We start from the raw sequence: 15,576 nt of genomic DNA, 5'->3' as shown, positions 1-15,576 counted from the left end.
TTTTCTGGAACTCTCTTGCTTTTTCGATGATCCAGCGGATGTTGGCAATTTGATCTCTGGTTCCTGTGCCTTTTCTAAAACCAGCTTGAATATCTGGAAGTTCACAGTTCACGTATTGTTGAAGCCTGGCTTAGAGAATTTTGAGCATTGCTTTGCTAGCATGTGAGATGAGTGCAATTGTGTGGTAGTTTGAGCATTCTTTGGGATTGCCTTTCTTTGGGATTGGAATGAAAACTGACCTTTTCCAGTCTTGTTGCCACTGCTGAGTTTTCCAAATTTGCTGGCATATTGAGTGCAGCACTTTACAGCATCATCTTTTAGGATTTGAAACAGCTCAACTGGAATTCCATCACCTCCACTAGCTTTATTTGTAGTGACACTTCGTAAGGCCAACTTAACTTCACATTCCAGGATGTCTGGCTCTAGGTGAGTGATCACACTATTGTGATTATCTGGGTCATGAAGATCTTTTTTATACAGTTCTTCTGTGTATTCTTGCCACCTCTTCTTAATATCTTCTGCTTCTGTTAGGTCTATACCATTTCTGTCCTTTATTAAGCCCATCTTTGCATGAAATGTTCCCTTGTTATCTCTAATTTTCTTGAAGAGATCTCTAGTCTTTCCCATTCTATTGTTTCCTCTATTTCTTTGCACTGATCACTGAGGAAGGCTTTCTTATCTCTCCTTGCTATTCTTTGGAACTCTGCATTCAAATGGGTGTATATTTCCTTTTCTCCTTTGCTTTTTGTTTCTCTTCTTTTCACAGCTATTTGTAAGGCCTCCTCAGACAGCCATTTTTTTTTTTCTTTTTGCAATGATGACTTGACATAGAATATTATACTGTTTTATGCTTCATTATGTTTTGAACTAGTTAGCTCACAGGCATCTTTCCTCACATTGGAGAGCTTTAACCTCATTTGTCTAGAGTTCCACTGTGTATCTTAATCACTTGGGGTCTTATTAAAATGCAGATTCTTATTCTAGATCTCTGAATGGGAGGCCAAGGTTCTCCATTTCTAATAGGGGATACTGATAGTGATACCTCAGACCACACATGGAGAACAGAGTTCTCCCATCAGTCCTCTCCCCTGCTGCCAGTCCTTTACTGACTCCTTACTGCCTACTGACTAATGAGCCAACTCTGAGTGACAGGATTCATCATGGGCCTGTTTTTGGTTGCTGTCGTTTTTGCAGCCTCCAGCCCCTGCCTCTACATAGACCTCAGCTGTGCAATGACACTGAACTACTTGCAGTTTTTGGAGTAGATCTTGTTATGGCACATTTTGTTTGCTGTCTTCCTCCATCTTCTCTCCCTGTCAGTCCCTCTGATACACTACTTACATCATCTTCAGAGGGGTTATAGTCTCCTATTTGGCTTACAAGGCACCTTCAGCTACTTTTATTCCTCCTTGTATCAAAACCATTGGTCTTTTTGAGATAGAACAAACTTGTATCCATGGCTAGCATATAGTACTCAGAAAAGGTTTAAATTGATGTGATTCTTCCCATACTACCACTAATAATAGTAGTTTATTGTTTTCAATAATAGTTTTTGAGTGGTGATTTTGGCTTTTCTTTCTTCTATCCATAAGTAATAGCTCCTGTATGAAGACAGGAGTCATTCACTATCTTTTGGCCATGGTGTTAGATCAGGGATCAAATCCCAGCCCTGCCCCTTCTCACTGTGACGCTTTGAGCCGTTGCTTAGTTCTCTGAGCCTTATCTGTTATATAAAGGTAAAATTATTTGTACTGTTTTGTAACAATATTGTGAGAATTTAGATGAGGTCATCTATAAAAACAAAGATACAGTCAGTACTCAGTAATGTTAATTGTATCATTAAGGCAGAGAATTGAAAACTAGTTCTGAAAGAGCCAGAAGACTTAAATGATCAATAAGGATGGGGCATATGACCATTGTTTTAAGATTTACTTCATAATAAGTTTTCAAACTTGAGAGTACTTACAAATTACCTGGGTGCTTGTTAAAATATGCTTCCGTGGACCCAGCAGGTCTGAGTAGACTGTCCAAGAATATACCTTTTTAATTAATATTCTGATTGATTCTAGATTGCCCATGGAAAACACTTTAGAAACTCTAGTTTCATGAAAACATTGAGTTTAGGTTCTTTAAATATCAGATAGATTATGAGATGAGAAGTTAGAGAAAATCAAGTTGAATGAGGAATAACTGATCTAAAGGCAGGAGTAATAAAGTATGGTACCAAGAAATGTAAATTTCAGATGTTTAATGACTCATTGTTATCTTCTCACTATTAATTTAGGATGTCTAAACAAGGACGGACAATCATCTTCTCCATTCATCAGCCTCGTTATTCCATCTTCAAGTTGTTCGATAGCCTCACCTTGTTGGCCTCAGGAAGACTAATGTTCCATGGGCCTGCTCAGGAGGCCTTGGATTACTTTCAATCCATTGGTATGGTTGACTTTTTTGTTCTGTTAAGATCCCTCATTAATAGTATCCTAAAAGAGAACAAAGGGGTCATTTGGAGTGCTGTTTGATCTTTGAGTAGATATACATTTATCACAGTTTCCACTGCTCCGAAACATCTTCTGTTAGTTTGGTGCTAGAATTTTTCTTTACTTTGCAGTGCCAGTTTGTTATTTATGACTCTTTTTTGTCCTGTTTGAGTACATGCACATGCACATGTATGTTTTGTGTGTGTGTGTGTGTATTTCTAACGGGGCTATATCTCTTGTCCTCAGTTCTGGTGACCTTTCCCTAACAGTTCAATAAATATATTGATCTCATGGCCAGTTATCCATCAGATGGATATTTTTGGAAAGATCTAATGTCCCTAAGTTATTTTTTTCTTAGCTAATACAGATTAAGGTTTATCCATGAGATATTGGTTTTCCTTGGTGAGGGTTCATGGAGATGCTATTATATTTAATTTTCTAGTGATATTAAGTTGTGGATTTAGCATGTATGGAACTTACCTGTCAATACAATGGCTAGTCGTAAGTCTGACTTCAATGGGCCAACATTTCTGATGGTTCTGGAGTGCCTGTTTAAATTGGAAATATATAATTTTTTAAATGACTCATGCAGTCTACTTTGTTTTAGAGGTACTTGGATATGATTATAGGTGATGCTCCATGACCTCAAATATAGTTTAAATATTTGCCAGCCATAATTTAAAATGTCTTTGTTTAATCTCTATCATTTAAAATTAAGCTTACATGGGCCAAGAGTTTTGGGGAGATGAACTTAAGGGTCAGACTACAGGCAAAGCTGAGTTCAGATGATCATGTTGTTACTGAGTCTAAGCTCATACTGCTTGCTGCACAACAGGCCAGTAAATCAATAGATAATTTGCTGGGTCAAGGAATAGCGACTTTATTCGGAAAGCTAGCAGATCAAGATGATGAGTTAGCATCCCAAAGAACCATCTTACCCATATTACAAGTCAGGCTTTCCTTTTATACTAAAAGGAAAGGGGGTGTGGTTGATTGCTGGAAACTTGTTGGTGTTGGAATCCTTTGTTCTTGCATCTGCCTGTGTTGGTCTGGTCATGGTGTTCCTATAAACCTCCAACAAGACAAATGTTTTTCTTTGTTCTAAAACTTTTTATCTCTATATGAATGGGAAAGTGTTACACCTTTAGAGATCAGACCCTGGAGAATGGGCTATCCCGTATATTTCAGGCTACAGGCAACATTCTTAACTTGTAGCAAAAGCAATGGAATGCAAAGGTTAAAGTAAAAGAAACAGATCCAGTATGGAGTAATATTTGTTCTTCCCTGTTACAGTGCCACGAGAGGTCAAGGTAAGCATTCAGCTGTGTGGTGCCACTACATTCTCTTGAAAATGCTGTTCTGGTGATTTTTTCTCTGTCCTGGAATTATAATAGCATAATAAATAACCATTTGGACCTGCATTTAGTAGGAACAGAAATAATCATTGCTGAAGTGGGTACTAGCATTCTAGCAGTCTCTAAGTGAACCTGAAGAGCAGAACATGCCCCAGGCTTCTCCCAAACAGAGTCCTTCTGTGCCTTAGCTGGCTTTTCTTGTTGTCTTGCTTTAAAGAACACTAGTCTTTCCATGGCTTTTTATTTCAATGTGTTTTTTTTTTCCTTAGACCCATGTCTAGATTTTTGAAGAAGTTCTGGTTAAGCACCAGAGCATATTGCTAGCTATTTCAGGTCTCATGAATTATGATGGGTAAGGACCAAGCTCTAATGTAAGACTTCCTAATAGTCCAAGGTTGGTTTGGAGTATGTTGTTTTGTGCAGAGTCAGAAAATTGTAGAAATAGTGTGTGATTAAATATATAAAAGGAAAATATGAATTAATGAGGCGAGAAGAGAGAAGGCAAATGAGGGAGAAATTATTAGATTCTGTCTTCCCTAGCAGCACCTCCCTCACTCTCTAAAACAGTCTGTATTTACGAGGACTATCAATTTTGTGTACCTGAATTACCTTCTTTTGCAGGTTTCCACTGTGAGCCCTATAATAACCCTGCAGACTTCTTCTTGGACATCATTAATGGAGACTCTTCTGCTGTGGTGTTAAATAGAGAAGACACAGGTGATGAAGGTAAGCAAATCTGTTGAGAATCACAGATTATTTTCTAATTGAGTTGGCTGAAGTTTAGCAATGTGGTAGCTTGTTAAACTGTGGCTGTGTGAATTTATAACAGTGCTATCCTCTGATACTGGTTGTACTAGTTTGTTTGGCTGCTGCTACAAAAATACCATAGACCTGATGGTTTAAACAACAGACATTTTCTTCTTTCAGTTCTGGAGACAGCAAGTCCAGGATCAAGGCACCAGCAGATTCAGTGTCTGTTGAGGACCTGCTTCCTATTTCATAGATGGGCGACCATATTATAGCTTCTTCAGGTGGTGGGAGTGGGGAGGGAGCTCTCTGGGGCTTATTTCAAAAGGGCACTAATCCCACCTCCTGAGGGCTCCAGCCTCATGACCTAATCATCCCTCAAAGTCGTTCCATTCAAATACCATCACACTGGGGATTGGGTATATGAATTTTGCAGACACACAAACGTTCAATCTAATAGCATCAGTCAATGCAGATTTTTTCATCTGTGGGAGTGCTATTTATTTAATCTGTAAATGAGCACTGATAGGACAATGTCAATTCTAACAGGAGTTCCCATTTTAAAAGAAGTGCCCATTGTTTACAGAGTAGTCCCTTGGTTTCCATGGAAGATTGGTTTCAGAATCTCCTGTGCCCTGTAGATACCAGAATCCAAGGATGCTCAAATCCCATAGGCCCTCTATATCCCTGGGTTCCATGTCTGTGGATTTAGAGGGCCAACTGTGTAGTGTTTTGAAATAAGAAACTTGGTAATTTTTGCATTTATTCATTGCAAAAAGCAAGGACCAGGTGTTTTGTTTTGTTTTAGGAATTATAACTCCAAATTGTGAGAAGTCTATTTTGAAAGATTTAGGGTCCAAATATTATAATTAGGAAAAGGTCAGTGAATTTGCTATATCCATAAGTTTATGGAGGGAGGCCAATTTAGTCTGTTTTCTTACCTTGTAAAGCAGTGACAGAACCCATAATTTTTTTATACTCAAGCTTTAGAATGAAGGTGCTAGGGTAGAATCTAAGAAAGGGGTTATAGAAAAATGGATTAAATCTGTTGTTATTTTTTTAAATAATGTTTCCTTTTTATCTGCTTTTATTCCACAGTCAATGAGACCAAAGAACCTTCCAACAAAGATACTCCACTCATAGAAAAATTAGCTGAGTTTTATGTCAACTCCTCCTTCTTCAAGGAAACAAAAGTTGAATTAGATAAATTCTCAGGGACTCAGAAAAGGAAGAAGCTTTCACCCTACAAGGAGACCACTTATGCTACCTCCTTCTGTCATCAGCTCAAATGGATTTCCAAGCGTTCATTCAAAAATTTACTGGGTAATCCCCAGGCTTCTATAGCTCAGGTAACCTACTGGGGTCTCTAATTATGCTGTAAAATACTCATTTGGGGGACATTATGCTTATCTTCTGTACACGCTGTATTTATTTATCCCCATTCCATTTAGGGTATAGAGACAAGCAAAACCTAATTGGGTTTTTACTTTTAGAAAGACTTCTTTTTTAGTTTTTTTTGATCACCCACTCAGAATTTTTTTGGATCAGACAAGCTGTAATGGATAATCTTTGTAGAAAATAAGTTTTTTTTCCAAAAATTGTGAAGTAAAGAAAATGTTTGACCACATGTGTGGTTTTCTGATGGCTGCACATGTTCATTTCCTGATGCATTCAGTAAGTTCTTATTGATTATGTGCTGCATTTTGGAGCTTGTATATAGCCATGAACAAAAATAAAATCCCTGCTCTTGGGGAGCTTACTTATGAGGAGAGACAAATGATAAATTAATACAGAAATAAATAGCATGTCAGATGGTAAAAGAGCTGGGAAGAGAGTTTAAGCAGAGAAATGGAGAAAGGAAATGAGAAAGGAAGGGAAGAAGGGAAGAGGGAAGGAAAGGAAAGAGGTTGGTTGGTTTGCATCTTATATCAGGTGGCAGGGACACCTTCAGCTTGGTGTAGCTGAATGCCCCTGAAAGCAGTAGGGCCGCTCACTGTTTTCTCAAAGAGCCTGTTTACAGAGGCTGTCCCTTCTAATCAACCTTCCTCATTTAGGGGTTCTGATCTTAGGAGAGTACTAAATACCTAAAACAGTGTGCAGTTAGCACAAAGGTAGTAAGCAGACTGGAATTCTGTTCAGTAAGACTCTTCACTGTCAGACTCACCTTCTCTTAATTAAGTTGAATTAATGTTCTTTTTTCTCTTTTGCCCGACTTTATTGATAGTTGTTGATTACTCCTTTATGATTTTTCTGTTATCCTTAAACCCTCTGTCGGCCAAAACCCTTGTTTTTTCATACTTTCTAAGGAAGTCAATTTAACCAGTTATTTTGGGAGTAGCTGATTTTACTTTCATTGAATTTCTACTGAGTACTGAAAGATGGCGTGTTGTTGGCTCTAATGAAATATCACTGATTTCTTACTATACATGCCACCATTTTCACACTGTGGCACTGTTGCCTTTTAAGTATTAATTTTGAGAGCATATATCCCTCGAGACATACTGTTCCAGACACTTTTTATTTGTTATTTGGCATTTGTCAGAACATGACCAGTTTTAGGTACTTTCAGTCAAGGATACTTTTTAATTCTTTTAGTAGATTTGATGTCATTTGGGAACAACTTCTGTAAATAAAGTCAACCTCATTATCAGCATTGTTTAACAGTAAAATGATATGAGTGTTGATTCTTTAGTATGATTTATGCGTTATATTTTTTTATTTGGAAAAGAAATTTCTCTTGCTTCTGAACGTGGTTTCTAAATATCTTGTCCAAGTCACATATGGTCAGCCCTCAGTATCCGCAAGTTCTGCACCCACTGAGGTTGGAGGAACTCACAGATGTGGAGGGCTGACTGTATGACTCCATTTTATATGAGGGGCTTGAACATCTGTAGATTTTGATATCCAAGGGAATCCCCCTGCTGATATCAGGAAATGACTCTATGTGGTAGTTCTGGGCAGGGGTGATTAGAATGTGGGGCTGTGTTTAGTAGTACACCAGGTTTCTGCATCTTTTGATGCTAGGTTTTCTTCAGATTCCGGCTCCAGGCAGGCCTCGTGTCTCCAGGTTGCATGTTCAGCCTACATTCCTCTTCAGTGAACTCAGCTCCACCAAAGGAATCCCAACAATGTCCACAGCAGTGATAATCTCACAGAACAAGGACAGAATCTTGCATCTCCCTGAGCCATCTGCCTGTGGGGGGCAGGGGGGAGCTTCTTCAGATGAGTCAGTACTGAAAAGTTAGCTTAAGCCAGAAATAGGCAAAACTTTTTTGTAAAGGGTCACAACCCTGCCATTTTAGCAAGGAAGTAGCCATAAATACATTTAAAAAATAAACATGACTGTGTTCCAATAAAGCTTTATTCATGGACACTGAAGTATTAATTGTATATGAATTTCACATGACAAGAAATATTATTCTTTTTTTTGCCATTAAAAAAATGGTCAAGAAACCCCACAAACCATTTTTAGCTTATGGACTGAACAGAAATACGCCTAGGGGCCATAGCTTGCTGACTTTGGTTTAGGGTTTTTTAATCTTGGGAGTCTGTCTTTTACTTCTCTAAGTGTTTGAATGTGGAGCTATTAAAATGTTTTATGGATTCCTGTTGATAAATCTGGTGTAGATAGTCTTATAGCCATAGTTAGTTTTGAACTAGTCATTTACATGAGCTAGACTTTGCTTCTGGTAATGCATTTAACCAAAAGTTGTCTTTGGGAGGTCTTGGAATGAATGGATTTTGTTGATAAGATTTAGGTATGGTCCCGTTGCCATTTACTTTGTTGTTTTGGGTTCACGTTTATACAACAGCATTTAGCATTTGTTGAAGAGCTGGTTTGGTGGTGCTGAATTCTCTCAGCTTTTGCTTGTCTGTAAAGCTTTTGAGTTCTCCTTCATATCTGAATGAGATCCTTGCTGGGTACAGTAATCTAGGTTGTAGGTTATTCTCTTTCATTACTTGAAGTATGTGCTGCCATTCCCTTCTGGCCTGAAGGGTTTCTATTGATAGATCAGCTGTTATCCTTATGGGAATCCCTTTTGGGATTCTCTTATGTTTCTCCCTTGCTGCTTTTAATATTTGTTCTTTGTGTTTGATCTTTGTTAACTTGATTAATATATGTCTTGGAGTGTTTTGCCTTGGGTTTATCCTGTTTGGCACTCTCTGGGTTTCTTGGACCTGTGTAACTATTTCCTTCCCCATTTTAGGGAAGTTTTCAGCTATTATCTCCTCAAGTATTTTCTCATGGCCTTTCTTTTTGTCTTCTTCTTCTGGGACTCCTATGATTCAAATGTTGGGGTGTTTCACATTGTCCCAGAGGTCCCTGAGGTTGTCCTCATTTCTTTTGATTCTTTTTTCTTTTTTCCTCTCTGCTTCATTTATTTCCACCATTTTATCTTCTACTTCACTTATCCTATCTTCTGTCTCCATTATTCTACTGTTGGTTCCCTCCAGAGTGTTTTTGATCTCATTTATTGCATTATTCTTTTTTAATTGACTCTTTTTTATTTCTTCTAGGTCCTTATTAAACTTTTCTTGCATCTTCTCAATCTTTGTCTTCAGGCTATTTATCTGTAACTCCATTTTGTTTTCAAGATTTTGGGTCATTTTTATTATCATTATTCTAAATTCCTTTTCAGGTAGATTCCCTATCTCTTTTGTTTGACTTGGTGGGCATTTTTCATGTTCCTTTACCTGTTGGGTATTTCTCTGCCTTTTCATCTTGTTTAGATTGCTGTGTCTGGAGTGGGCTTTCTGTATTCTGGAGGTCTGTGGTTCCTTTTTATTGTGGAGGTTTCACCCGTTGGGTGGGGTTGGACGATTGGTTTGCCAAGGTTTCCTGGTTAGGGAAGCTTGCGTCGGTGTTCTGGTGCGCGGAACTGGATTTCTTCTCTCTGGAGTGCAATGGAGTGTCCAGTAATGAGTTTCGAGATGGGTCTATGTGTTAGATGTGACTTTGGGCAGCCTGTATGTTGACGCTCAGGGCTATGTTCCTGCGTTGCTGGAGAATTTGTGTGGTATGTCTTGCTCTGAAACTTCCTGGTTCTTGGGTGGTGGTTGGTTTCAGTGTAGGTATGGAGGTTTTTGGATGGTCTCTTATTCCTTAATGTTCCATGTAGTCAGGAGTTTTCTGGTTTTCTCAGGTTTTGGGCTTAAGTCTCCTGCCTGTGGATTTCAGTTTTATTCTTCCAGTAGTCTCAAGACTTCTCTAACTATACAGCACTGATAATAAAACTTCTAGGTTAATGGTGAAAAGATTCTCCACTGTGAGGGACACCCAGAGAGGTTCACAGAGTTACATGAAGAAGAGGAGAGGGAAGAGGGAGATAGCGATGAGCAGGAGGAGAAAAAGGGAGACTCAAGAGGAGAGAGATCTACACAGTTCTCTGTTCTCAGAGTGTTCTCCGTAGCCCAGACACCCACAAAGATTCACAGAATTGGATTGGGAAGAGAAGGGGAAAGGAGGAAATAGAGGTGTTCTGAGGTAGAAAATGGAGAGTCAAAAGTGGGAGAGAGTAATCAACACACTCCTGAATAAAAATGGGAACTGAATATTGGATTCTTAAATGTCCAAAATTTATATCACATACTGAAAAACAAAGATTAAAAATCTAGAGTAGAGGTTAGACTCTTAAAAATACAATATTAAAAACAAAAACACAAAAAATTTTAGAAATATATATGAAGTTTGGTTTAAAAATAGGGCTTCTCTTTTTTTTTTTGCAAGGTTATAGTGAAATGAAAATGAAAATTAATCAGTAGTAGAGGAGTAACAGAGGACTTTAAAGGAAAATAAGAAAAAAAAAAGAAGGAAAAAAACAAGAAAAAAAAATTTTTTTTCCTAATTAAAAAAATCGTAAAAATATATGAAAATGAAAGTTAAGGAGTAATGGGGAATAATAGGGAATTTTAAAAGAAAATAAAAGAGAAAAAATAGAAAAGAAAAGAAAAAATTTTTTTAATTAAAAAAAAAAAAAGGTAAAAAATATATCTAGGAATTTCTCTGGAGCTGTTGCGGTCAGTGTGGGTTCAGTTCAGTTGATAGCTCCTCGTTCCAGCTTACACTTCTCGGTATCTATGGGCCCCTTCCGGTGTAGTCAGTGTTATCTACAGGGATTTTAATCTGTTGCACCGGTCCCTTCTGAAGCGGTTCCCTTTGTTTATTTGGCTTCTGTTTGCCGGTCTGTTCAGTGTCTAATTTCCGCCCTGACACAGGCGGGCGGAGGTGGTCTCCTGTTCAGGTTCGCTAGTTCAGTCGTGCTGCGGGGAGGGCGGGGCGCTGCAGACAGATTATCACTGTGTGTGGGTAGCGCTCACAGCGTTCCAGCCACACTGGGTTTGCCCCGCTCGCGGGTGTGTGCTCTCCCCGTTTCCGCTGCTCAGGCTCCTGGCTGCGCTATATGGAGTGGGCCCTGCGTTGCGTGCGGTTCCAGTTTTTGGGTCCTCCACAAAAGCGCGGACTCGGTTGCGCCTGCGTTTTGTGCCTTCCCCGGCCTGAGCAGCTCAGGCAGCCAGGAGCTTGACGGGCACACTCTCCCCGGGTGCGGTGCACCTTCTCCCCTCAGTGGTCCCAGCCTCAGTTTCCACCCGCGCCAGTCGGGTGCATGCGCCTTGTGTTTTGCCGCGACCCTCCCGGCGGATGTCGACCATCCAGAATCTCAGGAAGTCTGGTTAGAAACTGGAGGCCTGTTTGCAGTGTGGTAGGGGATGCCGTCTCTGGGGCCGAGTTTGCCCCTTTCCCCTCCCCTTTGCCTCCTGCCTCCGGCGGGGCTGGGCCGGTCCGCAGCCGGCTAGCTCCTCTGGACTTGCTAGGTCCCTTTGTTCTGCGAACGGCCGGCAGCGTGTTCGGGCTGGTTAATTTTCTCTCTCTCTTTTGCTGTCCCACAGTTTAAGTTGCTATCTCACAAAAGCTCCCTCCGATTGCCCTCAGGGCTCTCAGGCCCGCTCCTTACCCTAAGCAATGCCGCCCGCTCCTCTCCGTTCTGCCCTCACTTGCTGGTGGCCGATGCAGGTGTCTGGGGTACTTTTCTGCTGGGAGTTGCTTTTAGGCACGCAATCTGTGGGTTTTATTTATTTTTCCTCCCAGTTAGGTTGCCCTCTGAGATTCGAAAACTTCCCCCAGATCCGCCAGTGCGAGGGTTTCCTGGTGTTTGGAAACTTCCTCTATTAAGACTCCCTTCCCCAGGACGGGTCTCTGTCCCTAGCTCTTTTGTCTCTCTTTTTATCTTTTATATTTTGTCCTACCTCCTTTCGAAGACAATGGGCTGCTTTTCTGGGCGCCTGATGTCCTCAGCTAGCGATCAGAAGTTGTTTTGTGAAGTTTGCTCAGCGTTCAGTTGCTCTTTGGATTAATTTGTAGGGGAGAAAGTGGTCTCCCCGTCCTAGTCCTCTGCCATCTTGGCTCCTGCTCCTGTTGATAAGATTTAATATTCATTTAATGTCCCAAAGTTTTCCTGGTCAAATCAATTTGGAAAATACTAGCATGTCTCTGGGAGAGTCATAGTTTCTATTAGCACATTTAACATTTGACTGTGGATTAATTTTTTCAGCAACAGCCATAAACATCCCTTAAAATTCACCTTGAAAAATGTTGGTAAACACAATTGAACAAAATTAGAATTACGTATTTAGGAAATTTCCTTTTCTTCCCCCTTCTGTTCAAAAGACTCCAGCTGCACAGAACTCATAGGATAGAGTCTCTTTGCTCCAATGAGAAAAATTTAGTCTTCCTGTTTGTTTTCTTTTCCTTAATGGAAAAAGGAATAACATAGACACACCTTGTAAAAGCATGCTAAAATTATGGGATTAATCACTTTGTCAGTGTTTGAAAACTTTCCTTGAAAATATTTTAGTGCTTTGAAACCTTTAAGAAACATCTTAATGATAAAACTGACAGTCTGTTAATATGTTATTAAGTTTGAATGCAAAAGAAGCAAAGCATGTAGAGTGTCTGCTTTTAAAAGTCTGAATGTTCTTGGAGTTTTATAGTGTGAAAGTATAGATTTGTATACATGTGCATGCACACATGCTAACGGGGTCATCATTATTTATTTTGGGAGTTGATCTGTTGACATGAAGTATAGTACATTTTGAAGGTAATTAAGATAAGCCAGGGTAGTAAATTTTTTTTTTTTTTCAAATTTCCGACTGTGTTTTTTAGCAAGGCAATTTTTAAGTACATCTTAAATCATATTCTTTCCAGACTCATCTTCACAAGCTAGTCTTCACAGATCATGATCTTGTTTTCCAATTTTGTTTGCCTCATGCCATAAGTGTCTTGACAAGTAACTACCAGCCTTGATACCATTACACTGCTGTAGCGCTGAGGTGGTTTTTTTTAACTCTGAAGGTTCCAAGGTATATAGTAGGATATTTTGTTTTCTTTGTATGATCATATCTTATATCTTTATACATTTAATAAAATTTAATTAAAAGTATAATAAATATAATTTCCTTGTATAAGTTATAACATAACCCTAAACCTTTGTTTATAAAAGTATCTTTAAGAGATATTTTATCAGCCTTAAAAATCTTGAAAATGAAAGTGATGTTTATCCAGTCTTAGAAGTCATCAAACACTCTTAGGAGTCAGTGAAGGTGGGTAAGAATGGCGAAGAATTGGCAGCTTAGTCCAGCTGCTAGTGGTTGACCCTCAGGGCTGAGGTTGCTGGAGAAACAGTGACAGGAGGGTGGGTCATGGAAGCACTCGGGTGCCCTCAGAGAGAGCTGGCCGAATGCTTTGGTGACAGCGACAGGGCACTTTTCCATTGTAGGTGTGGACTCCCCAGGTTGGATAGATGACCTCAGCTTACCCCTGCTTCCTTATTGTGCGAAGTCCCATTGTTAGAATTGTACTTTAAAGTTCTTATTTATTTTTATTTGTTTTTTCATGTTAAGAGTAAGGATATCCTGTTTTTATTGGAACCTCTTGAAATATCACACCATGCATGTTCATTAGCACAATGGTTGAGAGTTTAAGCCACAACTCTTAGCCAGTCGGGCTTTATTCTGCTCCCCAAACTACTTTTCTGGGTGCGTGCATTGTTCTGCTTCACTGTATGGCACTCCCAGGCCCCATAGCCTCAACTGGACCTGAACTGGCAGTGCCTGCTAAAACGCTGGGAATCTTAGCTTTTCTACTTTGTCTTCCTGTCAGTCTCCTGAACACATGGATAAATTATTTTTACTTTAACTTAAAAAGCAGTCTAGTAACATGTACATTTTATGTTTTCCTGAGGACTGTGTTCAAGCCACTTAGAATATCTGTATCAGTGGAGAGGTTTGATTATGTAGCCAGATATATTTTAATAATAAAGGTTGTATTAAGTTTTTACCTTTAATTGAAATTCTTTTTTCTTTTTGAAAAGATAATTGTGACAGTCATCCTGGGACTGGTTTTAGGTGCCATTTTCTATGGTCTAGAAAATGATCCCTCAGGAATCCAGAACAGGTGAGTAAATCTGGGTCTTGATTTTGAGAGCATGTGGTTACTTTTCTTTCAAGTTTATGAAATTACATTAAGAATTTGAATTTGAAACAAGCACAGGGTAAACTGAAGAGTAGGACAAGTCAGTGAATTGAAAGCTGAATGAGAGTTTTTATATTCATATATAACATATATATATAGTGCTAAATTAGGCAGAACATAAAATGTACCCTGTTAACCAGTTTTAAGTGTACACTTCAGTGGCATTAATTACATTATTGTGCAACCATCCCCACCACCCAAGGCTAGAACTTTTTCATTTCCCAAACTGAATCAGTGTACCTATTGAATAACAACTCCCCACTCCCTATTTTTCCCAGCCCCTGGAAACCACTGTTAGACATTTTGTCTCTAGATTTGAGTATTCTAGGTACCTCGTATAATTGGAATCTTAGAATATTTTTCCTTTGGTGACTGGCTTATTGTTTTTAGCATAGTATCTTCAAGGTTCATCCATGTTGTGGCATGTGTCAGAATTTCTTTTCAAAAACTGAATAATATCCATTGTATGGATATACCATATTTTGTGTATTGATTTATCTGACCATGGGTACTGGCTGTTTCTGCCTTTTGGCTGTTGTGATTAATGCTGTTGAATGTGGATATAGAAGTAAATATCTGTTTGAGTCTCTGCTTTAAATTCTTTTGGATATATACCCAGAAGTGAAATTATTGGATCATTTGGTAATTCCATTAATATTTTGAGGCGCTGCCATCCTCTCTTCTATAGCAGCTGTACCATTATGCATTTCTACCAGTAGTGCTCAGGCCTGTAGTTTTTTCCCAACCTCACCAACACTTATTTTTTTGTTTTGTTTTCATTAGTGGGAGATGGTATTTCATTGTGGTTTTGATTTGCATTTCCCTAATGATTATTGTGCTGTTGAGCATCTTTTCACATGTGCCTTGACCATCCATGTATCCTCTTTGGAAGAATGTCTGTTGAAGTTCTTTTTTAAAATTTTGTTTATTTGTTTATTTATTTTTGGCTCTTCTGGGTCTTCGTTGCTGCATGGGTTTCTCTGGTTGCGGCAAGTGGGGGTTACTCTAGTTGCGATGTATGAGTTTCTTGGTGCAGTGGCTTCTCTTATTGTGGAGCATGGGCTTTAGGGCACTCGAGCTTCAGTAGTTGTGGCTCCTGGGCTTGAGAGCATAGATTCAGTAGTTGTGGTGCATGGGCTTAGTTGCTCCACAGCGTGTTGGATCTTCCCGGACCAGGGATAGAACCTGTGTCTCCTGCATTAGCAGACCAATTCTTTACCACTGAGCCACCAGGGAAGCCCTATTGAAGTTCTTTAACCAACTTTTTAATTGGGCTTTTAAAAAATTGTTGAGCTATAAAATTCTTTGTATATGCTAGATATGAACCATTAGCAGATATAAATTTGCACATATTTACTGCCATTCTGTGGGCTGTCTTTTCTTTCAATTGGTGTGTCCTTTGATGCATAAAAGTTTAAAATTTGACATAGTCCAGTTTATCTGTTTTTTTTTCTTTTGTTTCATG

The 15,576-nt window shown here is 39.2% G+C and overlaps 1 protein-coding gene across 5 annotated transcripts in view; it reads left to right on the top strand.

Moving 5' to 3' along the window:
- Positions 1-15,576, top strand: part of ABCG2 (ATP binding cassette subfamily G member 2 (JR blood group)) — a 132,428-nt gene that overhangs the window by 105,642 nt on the left and 11,210 nt on the right. For all 5 annotated transcript variants that reach the window (XM_020868971.2, XM_070452121.1, XM_020868973.2 and 2 more), the window contains exons 7-10: positions 2,285-2,436; positions 4,457-4,561; positions 5,681-5,931; positions 13,951-14,033. In XM_020868971.2, coding sequence (XP_020724630.2) covers positions 2,285-2,436; positions 4,457-4,561; positions 5,681-5,931; positions 13,951-14,033 — 591 coding nt within the window. The remainder of the gene's footprint in view (positions 1-2,284; positions 2,437-4,456; positions 4,562-5,680; positions 5,932-13,950; positions 14,034-15,576) is intronic.

The sequence above is a fragment of the Odocoileus virginianus genome, chromosome 21 (genome assembly GCF_023699985.2).
Source record: "Odocoileus virginianus isolate 20LAN1187 ecotype Illinois chromosome 21, Ovbor_1.2, whole genome shotgun sequence".
NCBI classification, from domain to species: Eukaryota; Metazoa; Chordata; class Mammalia; order Artiodactyla; family Cervidae; genus Odocoileus; species Odocoileus virginianus.
The sequence above is the reverse complement of the archived record's forward strand: the minus strand, read 5'-3'. Positions and strand labels throughout refer to the sequence as shown.